We start from the raw sequence: 13,171 nt of genomic DNA on the forward strand, positions 1-13,171 counted from the left end.
AAATAAATTATTTATTTTATTACAAAATAACTACATCAAAGCAATTTCTTTAATCAAAATGTTATCACTAGTAATTGAATCTTCTTTTCTCATCAGTTTCAAAGCTTCTCGAGGTGTCATTGTAATCACTCCATCTACAGAAAAACATGCTCCGTTTGCCCAGGATCTTCTGAACATTTTCATTAGTCACCATTTCCTGGATTTGGAAACTCACTTTTTTAGAATTGGAGCTGTAGAGTTAGAAATGGCAATTTGTTGAACGCATACTGGCATCGATGCTCTTCTGGAGTCTGTTATCAAAACGTTATAAGACCGTTTCTGTTTTGCTGCACCATAGTAATTGCTAGTTGAGTATTTCTTCGTGTAATCCGGATTGTCTACTAAAAGATGCGAAGAGAATCGATCCGTATTCATAGATCTTGTTTCTGAAAATTGACTTCCTCGTCGCTTTCCTCCGCATACCATTGGCCCAATCATTGCGATTGCTGATGGATAGAAGAAAATTACAGTAATCCAATTGGTGACAAGTAGAATTATCACCAAAATAATCAAATTGGAGTTGTTGAAAAGTGATAAAAGATATAAAGAAGAGCAGAGCAGGAGCAGATAGAAGAGATTGTGATTTGAGAGAAGAGCGTGTCCACCGTATCCAGAACTTTTGCATTATGATTCTTCTTTCGTGACATACTGTACATGTTGCAAAAGCGGAGGGCTCCATCAGCAGGAATGATACTGAAGACAACGTGTTGAATGGGCTCGACTCGGACGCTTTCGAATGCAAATTCCTGGAAAGAAAATATAATTCTAGAGATTCCAGAATATAACTGGAAATTTTCTAGTAGGAGCCCACCCAAACCGACAACTATGAGCTCAATTATGTCGATTCCTGTAAAAGATATCAAGAACTTGTCAACTGATAAAATATTGGTGATATTATCATAAATATTTTATCAGTTGACAAAGTTTTGATTTCTTTCACAAGAATCGAGATAACTAAACTCTAACTTGGCAGTGTGGGGGCCCTGCTATTACAAGTTTTACGGTAATTGACTCACTCTGAGAAGTTCAAAAACAACCAAAGTGAATGAGAAACCAATCAACGCAATCATTGTGTTCACTTGGATTTTGTTTACAGTACAGAAGAAAACGGGCGGTACAATGAAGAGGGAAAGAGTAAGAGTGACTGATTCGTAACAACGGAAAAACGAGCATTCAACTGTTCCTTTGTCAATTGAGGCATTCATAAAGTTCAGAAATCGGATTATGTTCATAGTTCTGCAAAAAAAACCAATTAGGATTCTCTCCTAGTGATCAAAGTTTTTAGATCAAACGAAATATACTAGTCAGGTTTTCTCACGCCATGTTTGTAACATTCTCTACATAAATCATCAAACTCACACGAATCCAATGATGACAATAAGATAGGTGAAAACGAATGGAATCTTGGCGTGGGAGGATAACATTCTCTGTCCAATTTGGCACATCAGATGAGCCAAATAAACAAGTTTCTCCTCGAAAAACGCTTGAATCCCGCGTAGAAAGCTTAGCCGGACCGTTGGAATACACTGGAAACAAACAGGATTTTGTGAGGGGGTGTAAGGGTTTCTTTGGAAGCTATTTTTTGCTAAAAACTATGTAGAGAGCTCTAATCTAAGATTACGAGATTTGCGTTCAAGTTAAATTTTTTTCTGAGAGGATGAGGGCTTACCCAGTTGTACGTATTTCGGATGAGAAGAACTGCTAAAATGACTGTCATCGTGCAAACGTTTTGAAGAACGTTCAAAAGACAAATTGTGACGGAGGGAATTATGGTTTTAGCAGGAGAGACTATGATGGAAACTAAGGGAATTATAGTTGCACACGTAGTTGTCGTCAGAAGCATCGGAAGTGATTTGTCGACAGTGGCCAGTAGGAGGCGGACAATGGTAGAAGAACAGGGACCTCTTCTGAAAAATGAATTATTTTATATCTGAAAATGGATCAGAATTTACCGGTACTTATCCCAACATCTTCTCAAAAAAATAGAATTGGCTGTAGTGACATGAAGGATCACTACAATATATGCAGGATCCGGATCGAAATAGTGATTCAATCTAGACAAAAAGGATAAAATGCAAATCGAGAGGAAAGTTGAGATTGCTGTTGAAATGATGACTGGAATACTTCTGGAGAACACTGTTAGACATGTAAGTGGTATCAGAAGAAATGGGATAAGAATTTGAGGATCTGAAAGAATTCAGATTATGTTATCATTATCAATTTTAACTTTGTTTCCTTACTCTGATAATTTCCGGAAGGTTTCTGTTCCACAATAGCCTTTTCCGTGGTTTCATTGTTATTTGTCTAAAAATTATTATTTGGTTCAATAAGATCAGAATGAAATAATGTGATTCTAGGGAATGGAACATCTGGCTTCCTTTACAAAAAATACGAAAATTTGAAGATCAAAAATTTTGATTCAAAATCTAGAAAATTGAACTTACAACAATTTGGATTTGCATCAACTCGAAAGTGAGGGACATCAGGAAAAATGTAAAACTAGCTAGACTCCAGAAGAATAGGATCAGAATCGGACGGAATTGAAGAAAATTCGAGATTCTGAAAATTGTAAATAAACGTTTGCTAAGTATCGCAAAATTTGTATTAGGGCCCCCACACTGTTTGCGCTCAATTATCTCGGCTCCTGTAAGAGATATCCAAGATTTGTAAACTGACAAAATAATTTTGGTATTATGATAAGCAAGTTATCAGTTGACAACTTTTTTATAGCTTCGACAGGAATTGAGATAAATCGGCTCAAAGTTAAAAGGGGGTTCTCCTATTACAGGTTTAACTTACCTTTTAGCAACGACGAGCATTTTGTATCGTTGGTTGGAATAGACTGATACCGATTTATTTAAATAAAAACACCGCCCCGGTTTCTTATTCTGTGAATAGCTTATCTGGGGATCTGGAATAAGTTTAGTAGTCTATAAACTGAAATTATTCGAAGAAGAGACGCGAAGATATATTAGAAGAAGGGAGGGCTCAAAAGGGCGTAAGGGAAAAAAGTGGGTGGATGTTATAGACTGAGGTCTGATGTTAATTTTCAGATGAATATGAAAAGAATATGAAAAGAATAATGAAGACCAAAAATACAAATTTCTCTAATTTGCAAGACTCTTTTGAATCAAGTTTTTTGTTCGTTTTTTCTTTTTTTTTTTTGGATTGCAAAATCTATAATCTTGTTATGGCAAATGACTCTTCTGACTTTTGAACGGAATGAAATGGAGACTCCGGAACCACTTCCGGAATAAACAACGAAATATTCTGAAAATAGAAACATTCAAACCAAAGAGTTTGGGTGGAACTGGAAACGTCTGGCACACATTTCAGCTCAATTTGTTCTATTCAAGCATTTTTTTTGCTTGTTGAGAAATATCAAGACATTGGTCAGGTTGAAAAAAAATGTGGTGTTGGGAAATTCGTTCAGAAAAAAAATAACTAAAACTAATGTTCTCTGATTTTCGATTAATTTTCCATATATGATCAGAACATTTCCAAGAATCAAAAGTCGTAAATAGCAGGACCTATATTCAAGAAAAAAATATATATAAATGGTTTTTCGAGAGTATTCGTATGAATCCTAGACCTTAAAAAATTACCGTGAAACCTGTAATAGAAGGGCCCCACACTGTTAGCTTTGAGCTCAATCGATTCGTCTCCTATATGAGATGTCAAAAGTTTGTCAACTGATAAATACCTGTGATATTATGATAAACAATTTATCGGTTGACAAAATCTGGATATATTTAGCAAGAACCGACATAACTTGACTTAAAGGGGTTCCTTCTGTTACAGGCTTTTCGGTATTTTTTTCAAGTTTTCCGAATTCTACAGTAGTCGTTCTATGAAAATGTAAGATCTACTTATGATATACTCTTGTTTTAATCATACGAGTCAAGATCTAAAATCACTTAATCTACCAGCATAGTCATATTCAAAACTCGGAAGTCCGCCTACATTCTTTTTGGAAGTACGTGCTGAATTCACGATTCATTCCAAGTGAAACATCGCGGAGTTATAAGAACGAATATCAGAAAAACTTGAAATCCTTCCCAAAACTGTAGATCATAATCTTGAAATTCGGAAAAAAGGAAAAAAGGAAGCTATGGTGATTTTTGATGATTTCAGAGGAAAATGATTCCAGAATAAGAAAAGGAAGGAGGAGTGTAAAAGGAAACAAAAAATAAGAGCAAAAAAGGAAATCGGAACCTAATTAGTAATCGGAGAGGGAGGAACTAATTAGAAGAAGACACCTCATCCAAGCTTCTCAAATTTCCTTGCTTTTTGACGTACGTTAGATCGGAAGAAGGGCATGAAGAGACGATATAGAGATGCGCTTAAAACAAATTACGCCATTCGGCAGGCAGAGTCAAATTGTTTCTCGAAACAGATTAAAAGGATGAGAAATTGAAGAGAAATAGAGAGATAGGGAAGACACTGACGCACATATCAGTGGGAGATTTAGAGTCTTCTTCTACTGATGGTGTTCTTCACAACAAATAGATTATCTCTATATCTAGCAAAAACAAGAAAAAAGGAGGAAGAGAGAGTGAAGTGAGAGCACTTCTTGTCAGATTCGATTTGGCGTCAGTTTTGACATATTCTAGGTTATTTCAGTGGGATTATTTATGGGGATGGATCTTTGAGGCTCTGTATGACGTGTATGGAGTCATAATAATGGAATGTATAACTCAATTCAAAGACATAAGACAAACAGAAATCTGATGAGAATATAATTGAGTGCTCACTCAATTTGGTGGCTGTAAAATGCTCTTAAAATAGTATCCAAAAGGATATAAATAATTCATGTACTCCGCCTCATCATATAGGAAATGGAGAGTTTCCGTCATGACCAATAAAAACGTCAGAAGTGTTTGATGAGGGATAAACTTTTGTTGGAAGACTAAAGATTTCAGGAGATTACCCAGAAATAGAACCTTTGCTGGAAGATAGATGATTTAATAAGGATCACAAAACAAGTTTATTGGTCTAATGAGGTCAGGTATAGACTGGGATTGAATGAGATAATATATAACTCTGCAGAGTTTTAGAAAAGTTTGGACTTTGTAAGATCTGAAGAATTGAGAAAATTACGGAAGGACCAAGGAACTTTAAATTCGATTGGTCTTACTGTTGTTATTACTCTGGTCTATAGGTTTAATTTCAATGAGCGTTGCGGTCCAAAATTCGAGGGTGGTCGGAGCTTATAGTTAGGCCCGGTAACGAAATCCTTAAAGGCGCGTTTTTTTCTATAAAAAATTAGTTCAAAATCGGTCAAAATCGTCAAAAATCGAAAAAAAAGGCCAGAGGATAGTTGCGAAAAAAAACCCGCTTCTATAAATGCGGCTTCGAGGATTTTGCTATCGGACCCAAGCTCCGCCCGCCCTCCATTATCAGCCGAAACATGCATTTAAATTAGAGCATAGAAATATAAAATTAGATAATATCCTTCATGAACTTCATATCATCTGTTAAGGTCGAAATTTCACAGCATGTATCACACTATGGAATTTTTTGGCTTCCGAGAAAAAAATAAATCAAAACACGAATTCATACGACACTAATTCTATTTTCAGATATCGGCTTTTTTTGCAAGCGCCACTCCACCTAGGGAAATTAAATGGTATATAACCGATACAAATCTTATATTTTCTTCATACAATTCTAATATTGAGAATGGTTTCCTGTCACATTCGTTCTTCTGTATTTGTATCATGTGAATTTAGAGAAAATGTGATTAATGGAAAAAGGAGAAGCTCGCGAGCGAGTTGTGTCTCAATTGTGTCACATGTATGTCTGAAAGTTATAGTCAGAAGTGATGAGGTGGCGATGGGAATATGTGTACACTCATAGTAAGCTAATATCAAGCAAAAATTGTATTTTGTGTTCGGAATAAAATGTGTGTGTTAAAAAGAATTGGATGGGGGATAATCCCAAAGAAAATGTTTATGTTAAGAAGACGAAAAAGAGGAATAGCAAAATGGATGAAAAAGATACAAACAAAGTAAGCAGACTAAAGAAGAGTCGTTCCTTTCATCCAGACAAAAAAGTCGTCTTCCTTTTTTCATTCGTCGGTGTGGTGCTTCCGGGAATCTGGAAGACAATGAAGAGCGAACTAAAAAAGACAAGAAGAAAAACAAGGAACACAAATTGAAGTGTTCAAAAATCTACCTTTGGAGACACTTGCTTCGCCGTCCACCGTTTTGGGGACCTGGTAGTGGACCTGGGTTGGCTGGATTGCAGAATGGTGTGAGCTCCTACGGGGGTACGACGACGAAGCGATAAGCTGTTGGAGGGCCTGAAAGTCTAAAAAGTTAACGATTAAAGTGGTTTTGATTTTTAATAAGTCTCAAGAGAGAAAGTCAACTTTCCTTTTCGTTTTCCTTGGCTTATAAATTCTTATTCTTGATTTGTAGAATGGGAACATCTGAAATTATTTCAAAAGTGTGAAAAAAGAAGTGACCTGTATTTGTTCATTCTGCATTCTCATCATCTCATTCATCATTTGAATGTGATTCTGCATCCAATCGTCGGAACCATCCGAGTACATCTGTGAAGTATTGCATGCTTAATAACATAGTAACACTTAACAACATAAAAACAAAAAACACGTTTATTAGGATTTGGGTGAACTCTTTTTTTTTTTGAGGAAGGCAAACGACGAGAGACAGCACAAACTATACAAAGTGCGATGTGATTGGAGTAGTGTGTTAGTGTTTGGAGTCATCTACCTTTGGCTCTGATGATCCTGTAAATTAGAAACGTCTGATATGCTAATTTCTGGGGGAGAAGTTACCAAATGGAGAACCCATGCCCATTCCCATTCTCATTCCTGCCATGTTCTGCTGCATACGGCTCATGAGGGCGTTATGACGATCCATAGCATCCTGTAAAATATTGATTAGAGAGTTATTAGTTAGACAGATATTCTGGAAATGATATCGTTATCTGGAATGAATACAGTACCAATTGATAAGATATGCAGCAACTTATTTTTCAATTGGTTTTCATTCATTTTGAACATTTTCAAGAGTCTAGAGCTCGGCTGTCAAGTTTCCGATCACTTTGAAAATTTTGGAGGGTGGAAAACATGCCTAGATTGAACATTTTGAATTCACAGATTTTTTGGAAATCCCTAGTTTTTCAGCTATTTGCTGATTTTTGAAACATACTTTCTCAAGATTTCAGTACATAAACGCGCTAAAGGGGGATGTCTTTCAGAAATCGACAAATAGCTGGGAAACTAGGTGTCTTCAAAAAATTTTGTGAATGCAAAGTTTTTAATCTAGGTCTGTTTTACACCCTCCAAAGTTTTCGAAGTGATCGGAAACTTGACAGCCGAGCTCTAGACTCCTGAAAACCGTTAAAAAACGGCAAGATTGGCCTAAAATCAAGTGAAAAATACGTTTTTGTTTTCTCATTGGCCGGTACTGTAGTTAAAATTGTGTATCGTAAATGTTATTGTTAGCTCGAATTAATGATGCTCTATTGTATTAATCTCTGGGTTATCAGTGATAACTTATCACATTTCCAAACAAAAAAAAAACAAAACCTTTTGAGCTTTCGCAATATTCTTCCGAATCGATTCCGCCATCGAGTCCGCCTTCGCTCTAGTCCAAAAATTCAATGATTAGCAATCAGTCGGGTATATCACACATTCAAAAGTTACCTCATCCATCTTCTTGGCAGTTTCAGATGAAATTGCAGAAGGGTTGTTAATCGATGAGAAGCTCTAAAACTGAATTAACTCAGAACACAACACAAGGTGCACTTTTTAGGGTTAAAAGTGATGTCATCGAAATAAAAAAGCAACTCACTCGTGATTGGGAAGTGTCGGATGATCCAAATGATTGGTGTCTGAAAGGGAATACAGTAAACATGAGATGGTTTGCAATGGACTAACTTGCTGTATGTTTGGCTAAATGAGTTGGATCCTGGACCATTGGAAGCGACGACTTCAGCATGTTCAGATCCTCCGGGAATTCTGGAAAAATATATTGTTGGAAAATATAACGAATTTAAGCCTAAGCCTACGCCTAAACGCCTAAGCAAAAGTTACACTCACTCTTTATGGTACGTCTTCTTGTAATTGGCTGGATCCTGTCCCTGAGCTAGTTTCTCCTTATGATAATCGGTTCCAACTGGAAACGATCCGGCATCTTGAATCTCAATTGCAGCCGAGACAGCTATCATCAGTGCCAACACGACGATTCTTCGATTATTGTACATCCTGTGTAAATGAACACTTTTTGCCACACAGCAAAAACGATTGGCAAATACGGAAAGAGAAACGAATCGAAAGTGGTGATGGGGCGAATGAAAATGAGAAAAGAAAAAGCAGAAAAAAGAGAAGTGATAAATGGGGTGATATAAATATGTATTATATCGTGCAAATGTATCAGCAAAAGCGCCTCTCTACTCTTTTCTTCCCCCGCACATTGTGGCACCTCCACCGATTTTATCGCTCTCAATCGAAGACCATTCCGTCATAAACATCAGCAGCCACATACACCAATCCATTCTTTCCTATTCTTCTGAAAAGGCAACACACACTGAAAATATTATATAGCACTAACAAATAGTAGTGGAGTAGCCAAAAATGAAAACAGGTTCTTTCAAATTTCAATTGGATTGGAGGGCAAGAGTGAACACAGATCAGACAAAAAAAAAACAAGTAAAAACGCCTGAATTTAAGGAACGAGTGTGAATCACTTTATTCGTTAGATTGTGGACCCATTTGGGATGAGAAAAAAAAGAAAAAAAGAAAAATAAGAGAGTAGTTCTTTTGTGTGACGACGTTGTTGTGGACGGGCAAACACAATCAAGTTGAAATTCGTTCCGGTTTTTCTGAAATTTTTTTTTTGAATTTTAGTAAAAATTTTGAAGTGAAAATAATTCCGAGGATCGAAAATCAAGTCAGGAGTCAAAAAGCCATTTTTTCTTTTAAAAATTTTGCAGAACGCCGAAAGGTATGTGAACAGCTTGTTGCGGAAAGAAGCAAAGGGATACGTGTATCTGTTTGGTTTGCAGGGAAGATTTCTATTAGTATAGGAAGGTGTGGAAATAAAAAAGAATAGAATATAAAAAATATGTCTATTAAATATTATTCTGGTACAAAAATCGGAACTGTGGAAGAGAAAACTAGGTGCCGTAGCCAAGACCAAACCGGTAATTAGCCAAACTTGTTAAATTTATCTTTTTTTCTTGATTTTCGTCCGTTTTCCGGCAATTTTCTATATTTAGGTGTTCAGTACAAAAATTGTCAAAAAGCAATAGTAATCGAGAAAAGAGGACCAAAATTTTTACGTTACGATAGTTTTCGATATATGCCACACCCACAAGCTTTTTTATTCCACAGCCGCAATTTTCATACCAGAATGACAAGATCTAAGCATTTTTTTTTGCAAAAACGGCAACTGTTTCTGTTGACGCCTGAACCGAAAAAACACAAAAAAAAGCAGTATCATTTTTCCTTCCGTCATCTTTAGATTCCCATCCCTCTCACAAGTTGTCAGTTCGTCAAACTTTGTATTGATAACTTTTTGAAACTTACTAGTCATCGCTTCGACGAGTGGATGCAATTTCAGCCACCACATGTGCAATGGAATTCCGTGTTCAAAGCACACTTTATTTTCCAGGCCTTGAACTGGAACATATCTCAAACTGCTCCCTCTCAACCCAATAACACAACAATCTCGTTTTCCCATTTTATCCGGTTTGACGATTCCTTCGAATGCTCGAACTCCCATTCGAATGCCCATTTGTCGATCGAAACATGATGGATGTCCGCCGAGTTGACTGTATCCCAGATTCGTGATTCGAACACCGTATTTATTCTTCATTACTTGGTCAAACACCATTTTCACTGTTATTGCAGAAATTTTCTCACTGGCACCTTCCGAACGAATCAACAGGAATTTATCGAGGTTTCCAGAATCAAGTCGTTGCTTTGTTTCCACTGCCAACTTGTAAAGATCATCCTCTTTAGTTTCGACTTGACGAATTAACGCAAATTGAGATCCAGTTGAGAGAGCAGTCATTGTGGCAAGGAAACCGGATCGAGAACCCATTGTTTCGATAATCATGACTCTGAAAATAAAAGTTTTCTGCCCTGACGCCCAATTTACGACTTACTTATTCTTACTTCCCATCGCATTCTGACTGATGTTGTCTACTTGACGACAAATCTCATTGAGAGCTGTATCAACTCCAAGAGACATGCATGTCTGAAAAGAAAAGTTCAGTGAATAAGATCAGAAATTGGTATTAGTACCCCTGGACAATTATTGGAAATGGTGGCTGGGATAACAACAATCGGGATACTGAGACAAGAATAGTCACTTCTATTCTTCTGAAAAACCAGTGCTGACTGGAATGCCATAAATCCACCAATGATAACGAGACCATCAACTTTATGGGTGTTGAGTCCTTCAGCAATCTTATCCAATTCAGATGGTAACTGTCGTTTTGCTCCCAACATACTACCACCAGCCTGGGCCCATCCTTGGACATTTTCCCATGTTAGAAGTTTGACATCTCCATTTTTAAGACCGTCCCATCCGTTTTTGATTCCAAGAACTTTGATTCCACTGTGGTTGGCCATTCTTGTGAATGAAAATGTGGCAGCATTCATTCCAGCACACGGAGATCCTATGTGAATCACTGCAAACGTCTTCATGTCTTCAGGGATAGTAAAGGAGAGGGGAACGGATACGAACTGAAATTTTGAATTTTTCAATGCAAGAAATATTCAAGTTTACATTCAAATAGGTTCGCTTGTCCAGGAATCCAAATCCACGAAGTCGACAAGCCAAATCATAATTTCTCTGCTGCATCTCTTCATTGGCAGTTTCAGTTTGTCGGATAACTCGAGATAGTTCGTTTCTTTCAATGTTATGTCCTCGAAGACACATCACCTGAGCAACCGTTTTCTGGCCAGCAATCGGAGAACCCACGTCTTCTGTTGTTTTCAAAACTTCCCTGAATGAAAATTTAGTGAAAATTAATACAATTTATCAACACACAAAACTGCTTCATGACCCATTCTCAATCCCAGTAGTCGATCCAAAAAAGTTGGTGCTCCTCCTCTCTGAAGATGTCCGAGTGTGGCAATACGAACTTCCAGTCCAAGTCGTGTCTCAATTTCTTCTTTCACTTGCTTTCCTCCGATCTTCATTCCCTTACTATTAGTGACACCCTCACCAAGGATGATCACATTTTGTCGTTTTCCATACTGAAATAATACAGTTCTTTTTTGAAACCTGCGAAGTCATATACCTTTCTGACAGATTCCAATTGATGACAAAGCTGTTCTGGCCATTTATCATCTGGAGGGATTTCCGGATAGAAGACGTAGTCAGCCTCTACAGCAATCGCAGCTGTCAAGGCCAGATACCCGCAATGTCTTCCCATAACTTCAACAACAAAAACTCTTTGATGAGATTGGGCAGTCATCACAAGTCCATCAATAGCTTCACAAATACGATGTAGTGCTGTATCTGATCCGATCGACTTGTCTGATTCTATGCAGTCGTTGTCAATAGAACCAACGATGCCGGCGAGATGAAGTTCTCTTCCTTCATTTGCAACTTCTTCTGTTATCTTTCCCTCTGCGAACAACTCCTCCCCAAACCTTCCCCATTCTTCTTTCAACTTTTGAGCACCCATCAATGATCCATCTCCACCAATCACGATCAAATGAAAAATTCTTCTATCGAACATGATCTTCGCTGCCTTTTTCCGACCGTCTGTTGTGCGGAACTCATCACAACGGGACGTTCCGATCATACTTCCTCCAAGATGGGTCACATTTGCCACGTGTTCCCAGGTGGCTTGATCAATGTTACCAGTTATCAGTCCAGTGTATCCTTCACGTATCAGATAACAACGATGCCCTTGGCGAAGAGTCTCACGGATAACTGCTCTCACCGCCGCATTCATTCCTAGAAGGCGAATGGGTGAGACTCTTTTTTCTAGATCATTTTTTTATTACCTTGTGAGTCACCGCCACTAGTGAGCACACCAATTCCATGGTTCTTTCCTTTTTGAAACTTCTGCTCCATTGATTGCTTTTCAACGTTTTTGATAAACACTTCTTGAATTGTGCGAAATAATCAAATCTTTATTTATTTTTTCAGTTAGTTTGGTAGGAATTTGAGATAAGCAGTCGTGGCACAGTATAAAAAATCATAAAAAATAGTTCAAAAGAATAGGGGTGTCGAGTGGAATTACGCTGCGGTTAGAAGAACTGCTTTGGATCCGAAGAACTTCCTTCTCCCTCTTCCTTAGGCGGTGATTTCGGAGCCGGTGACTTACTTTCGAATCTTGCCCGGAGATCTTGAACCTGAAACAGAAAAACGATGGGTGTAAAATATCTTTTCGCTTTTTGGTACACTGTGAAAAGGCCCAGTTCCAAAGGTACATTAGGTTTAAAGGTACATCTGATTATTCGATTTTTGCTCAAAATTATAGGCTTAGGCTGAAACGCGCTACACCCCCAAGATCTCATATACCCTCTGAGCGTATTCTAAGAACTCAATGTACCCTTGGATTATGGCAGTAATCGTATCTACACAACAGGGGGCACTTTTCACGCTGAGCTTTTTTAGGAAATTGTTTCACATAGTTTTTTTCGGTGACATTTCAAAGAAATAAGAGCCAATGATAAAATGAGAAACGTGGATCCACAGTATTCGCATGATGCGAATTATAGTGAATTTATTCCCCTCAAAGGATAGAGAGAAAGTAGTCGAATCAGTATTAAATACAAAAAAAATAGCAACTTAAATCGGGATATACTAAAAACAAAGCTTACGGTTAAAAAGCAGGCTTACCAATAATCGAAGGGCCCTCGTAATAGAAAGGCCCTCTGTGAAAAATGACCCCTCTTCAAAATGTGTTTTGAAATCAAAAAATTCCGTAATTTTTCAATGGAAACACAGGTAAACTGCGAACGGACCCGTTACGGACTCTCGGCGTTCGCGCGCGATTGAAATAGGAATCGTATGCGGACCGTACGCGAACCATTTCCCCCAAAATACAGCGCATTATTGCGGGTTTCTCCGTATTCTGTCCGTTCGCGAACTCCGTATCCGATCCGACCGCGAATGATGAACAAACGGATCCG

At 37.8% G+C, this 13,171-nt stretch overlaps 5 protein-coding genes across 5 annotated transcripts in view; all 5 read right to left on the minus strand.

Moving 5' to 3' along the window:
* Positions 1 to 30: 30 nt before the first annotated feature.
* On the minus strand, positions 31 to 477 carry CBG27171 (the record flags this gene model as incomplete). The annotated part of the gene is made up of 2 exons (XM_045237911.1): positions 31 to 169; positions 215 to 477. 2 exons carry the CDS (start codon positions 475 to 477, stop codon positions 31 to 33), a joined length of 402 nt encoding a protein of 133 aa, XP_045100192.1.
* Positions 478 to 548: 71 nt separating this feature from the next.
* On the minus strand, positions 549 to 2,858 carry CBG19120 (the record flags this gene model as incomplete). The annotated part of the gene is made up of 8 exons (XM_045237912.1): positions 549 to 785; positions 1,056 to 1,275; positions 1,399 to 1,565; positions 1,709 to 1,946; positions 1,992 to 2,226; positions 2,280 to 2,343; positions 2,484 to 2,598; positions 2,839 to 2,858. 8 exons carry the CDS (start codon positions 2,856 to 2,858, stop codon positions 549 to 551), a joined length of 1,296 nt encoding a protein of 431 aa, XP_045096685.1.
* A 3,138-nt stretch (positions 2,859 to 5,996) lies between these two features.
* Positions 5,997 to 8,274, minus strand: CBG19121 (the record flags this gene model as incomplete). The annotated part of the gene is made up of 8 exons (XM_045237913.1): positions 5,997 to 6,160; positions 6,217 to 6,343; positions 6,509 to 6,595; positions 6,777 to 6,793; positions 6,842 to 6,932; positions 7,863 to 7,902; positions 7,949 to 8,029; positions 8,111 to 8,274. 8 exons carry the CDS (start codon positions 8,272 to 8,274, stop codon positions 5,997 to 5,999), a joined length of 771 nt encoding a protein of 256 aa, XP_045096686.1.
* Positions 8,275 to 8,866: 592 nt separating this feature from the next.
* CBG19122 lies at positions 8,867 to 12,107 on the minus strand (the record flags this gene model as incomplete). Its single annotated transcript, XM_045237914.1, has 8 exons — positions 8,867 to 8,892; positions 9,599 to 10,134; positions 10,180 to 10,271; positions 10,319 to 10,762; positions 10,806 to 11,025; positions 11,055 to 11,278; positions 11,323 to 11,987; positions 12,038 to 12,107. 8 exons carry the CDS (start codon positions 12,105 to 12,107, stop codon positions 8,867 to 8,869), a joined length of 2,277 nt encoding a protein of 758 aa, XP_045096687.1.
* Positions 12,108 to 12,283: 176 nt separating this feature from the next.
* Cbr-twk-11 overlaps positions 12,284 to 13,171 on the minus strand; it is a gene marked incomplete at both ends in the record, with an annotated part of 9,813 nt that continues 8,925 nt past the window's right edge. Inside the window, one exon of the mRNA XM_045237915.1 lies at positions 12,284 to 12,388. Coding sequence (XP_045096688.1) covers positions 12,284 to 12,388 — 105 coding nt within the window. The remainder of the gene's footprint in view (positions 12,389 to 13,171) is intronic.

The sequence above is a fragment of the Caenorhabditis briggsae genome (assembly GCF_000004555.2).
Source record: "Caenorhabditis briggsae complete genome, chrV, whole genome shotgun sequence".
Lineage (NCBI taxonomy): Eukaryota > Metazoa > Nematoda > Chromadorea > Rhabditida > Rhabditidae > Caenorhabditis > Caenorhabditis briggsae.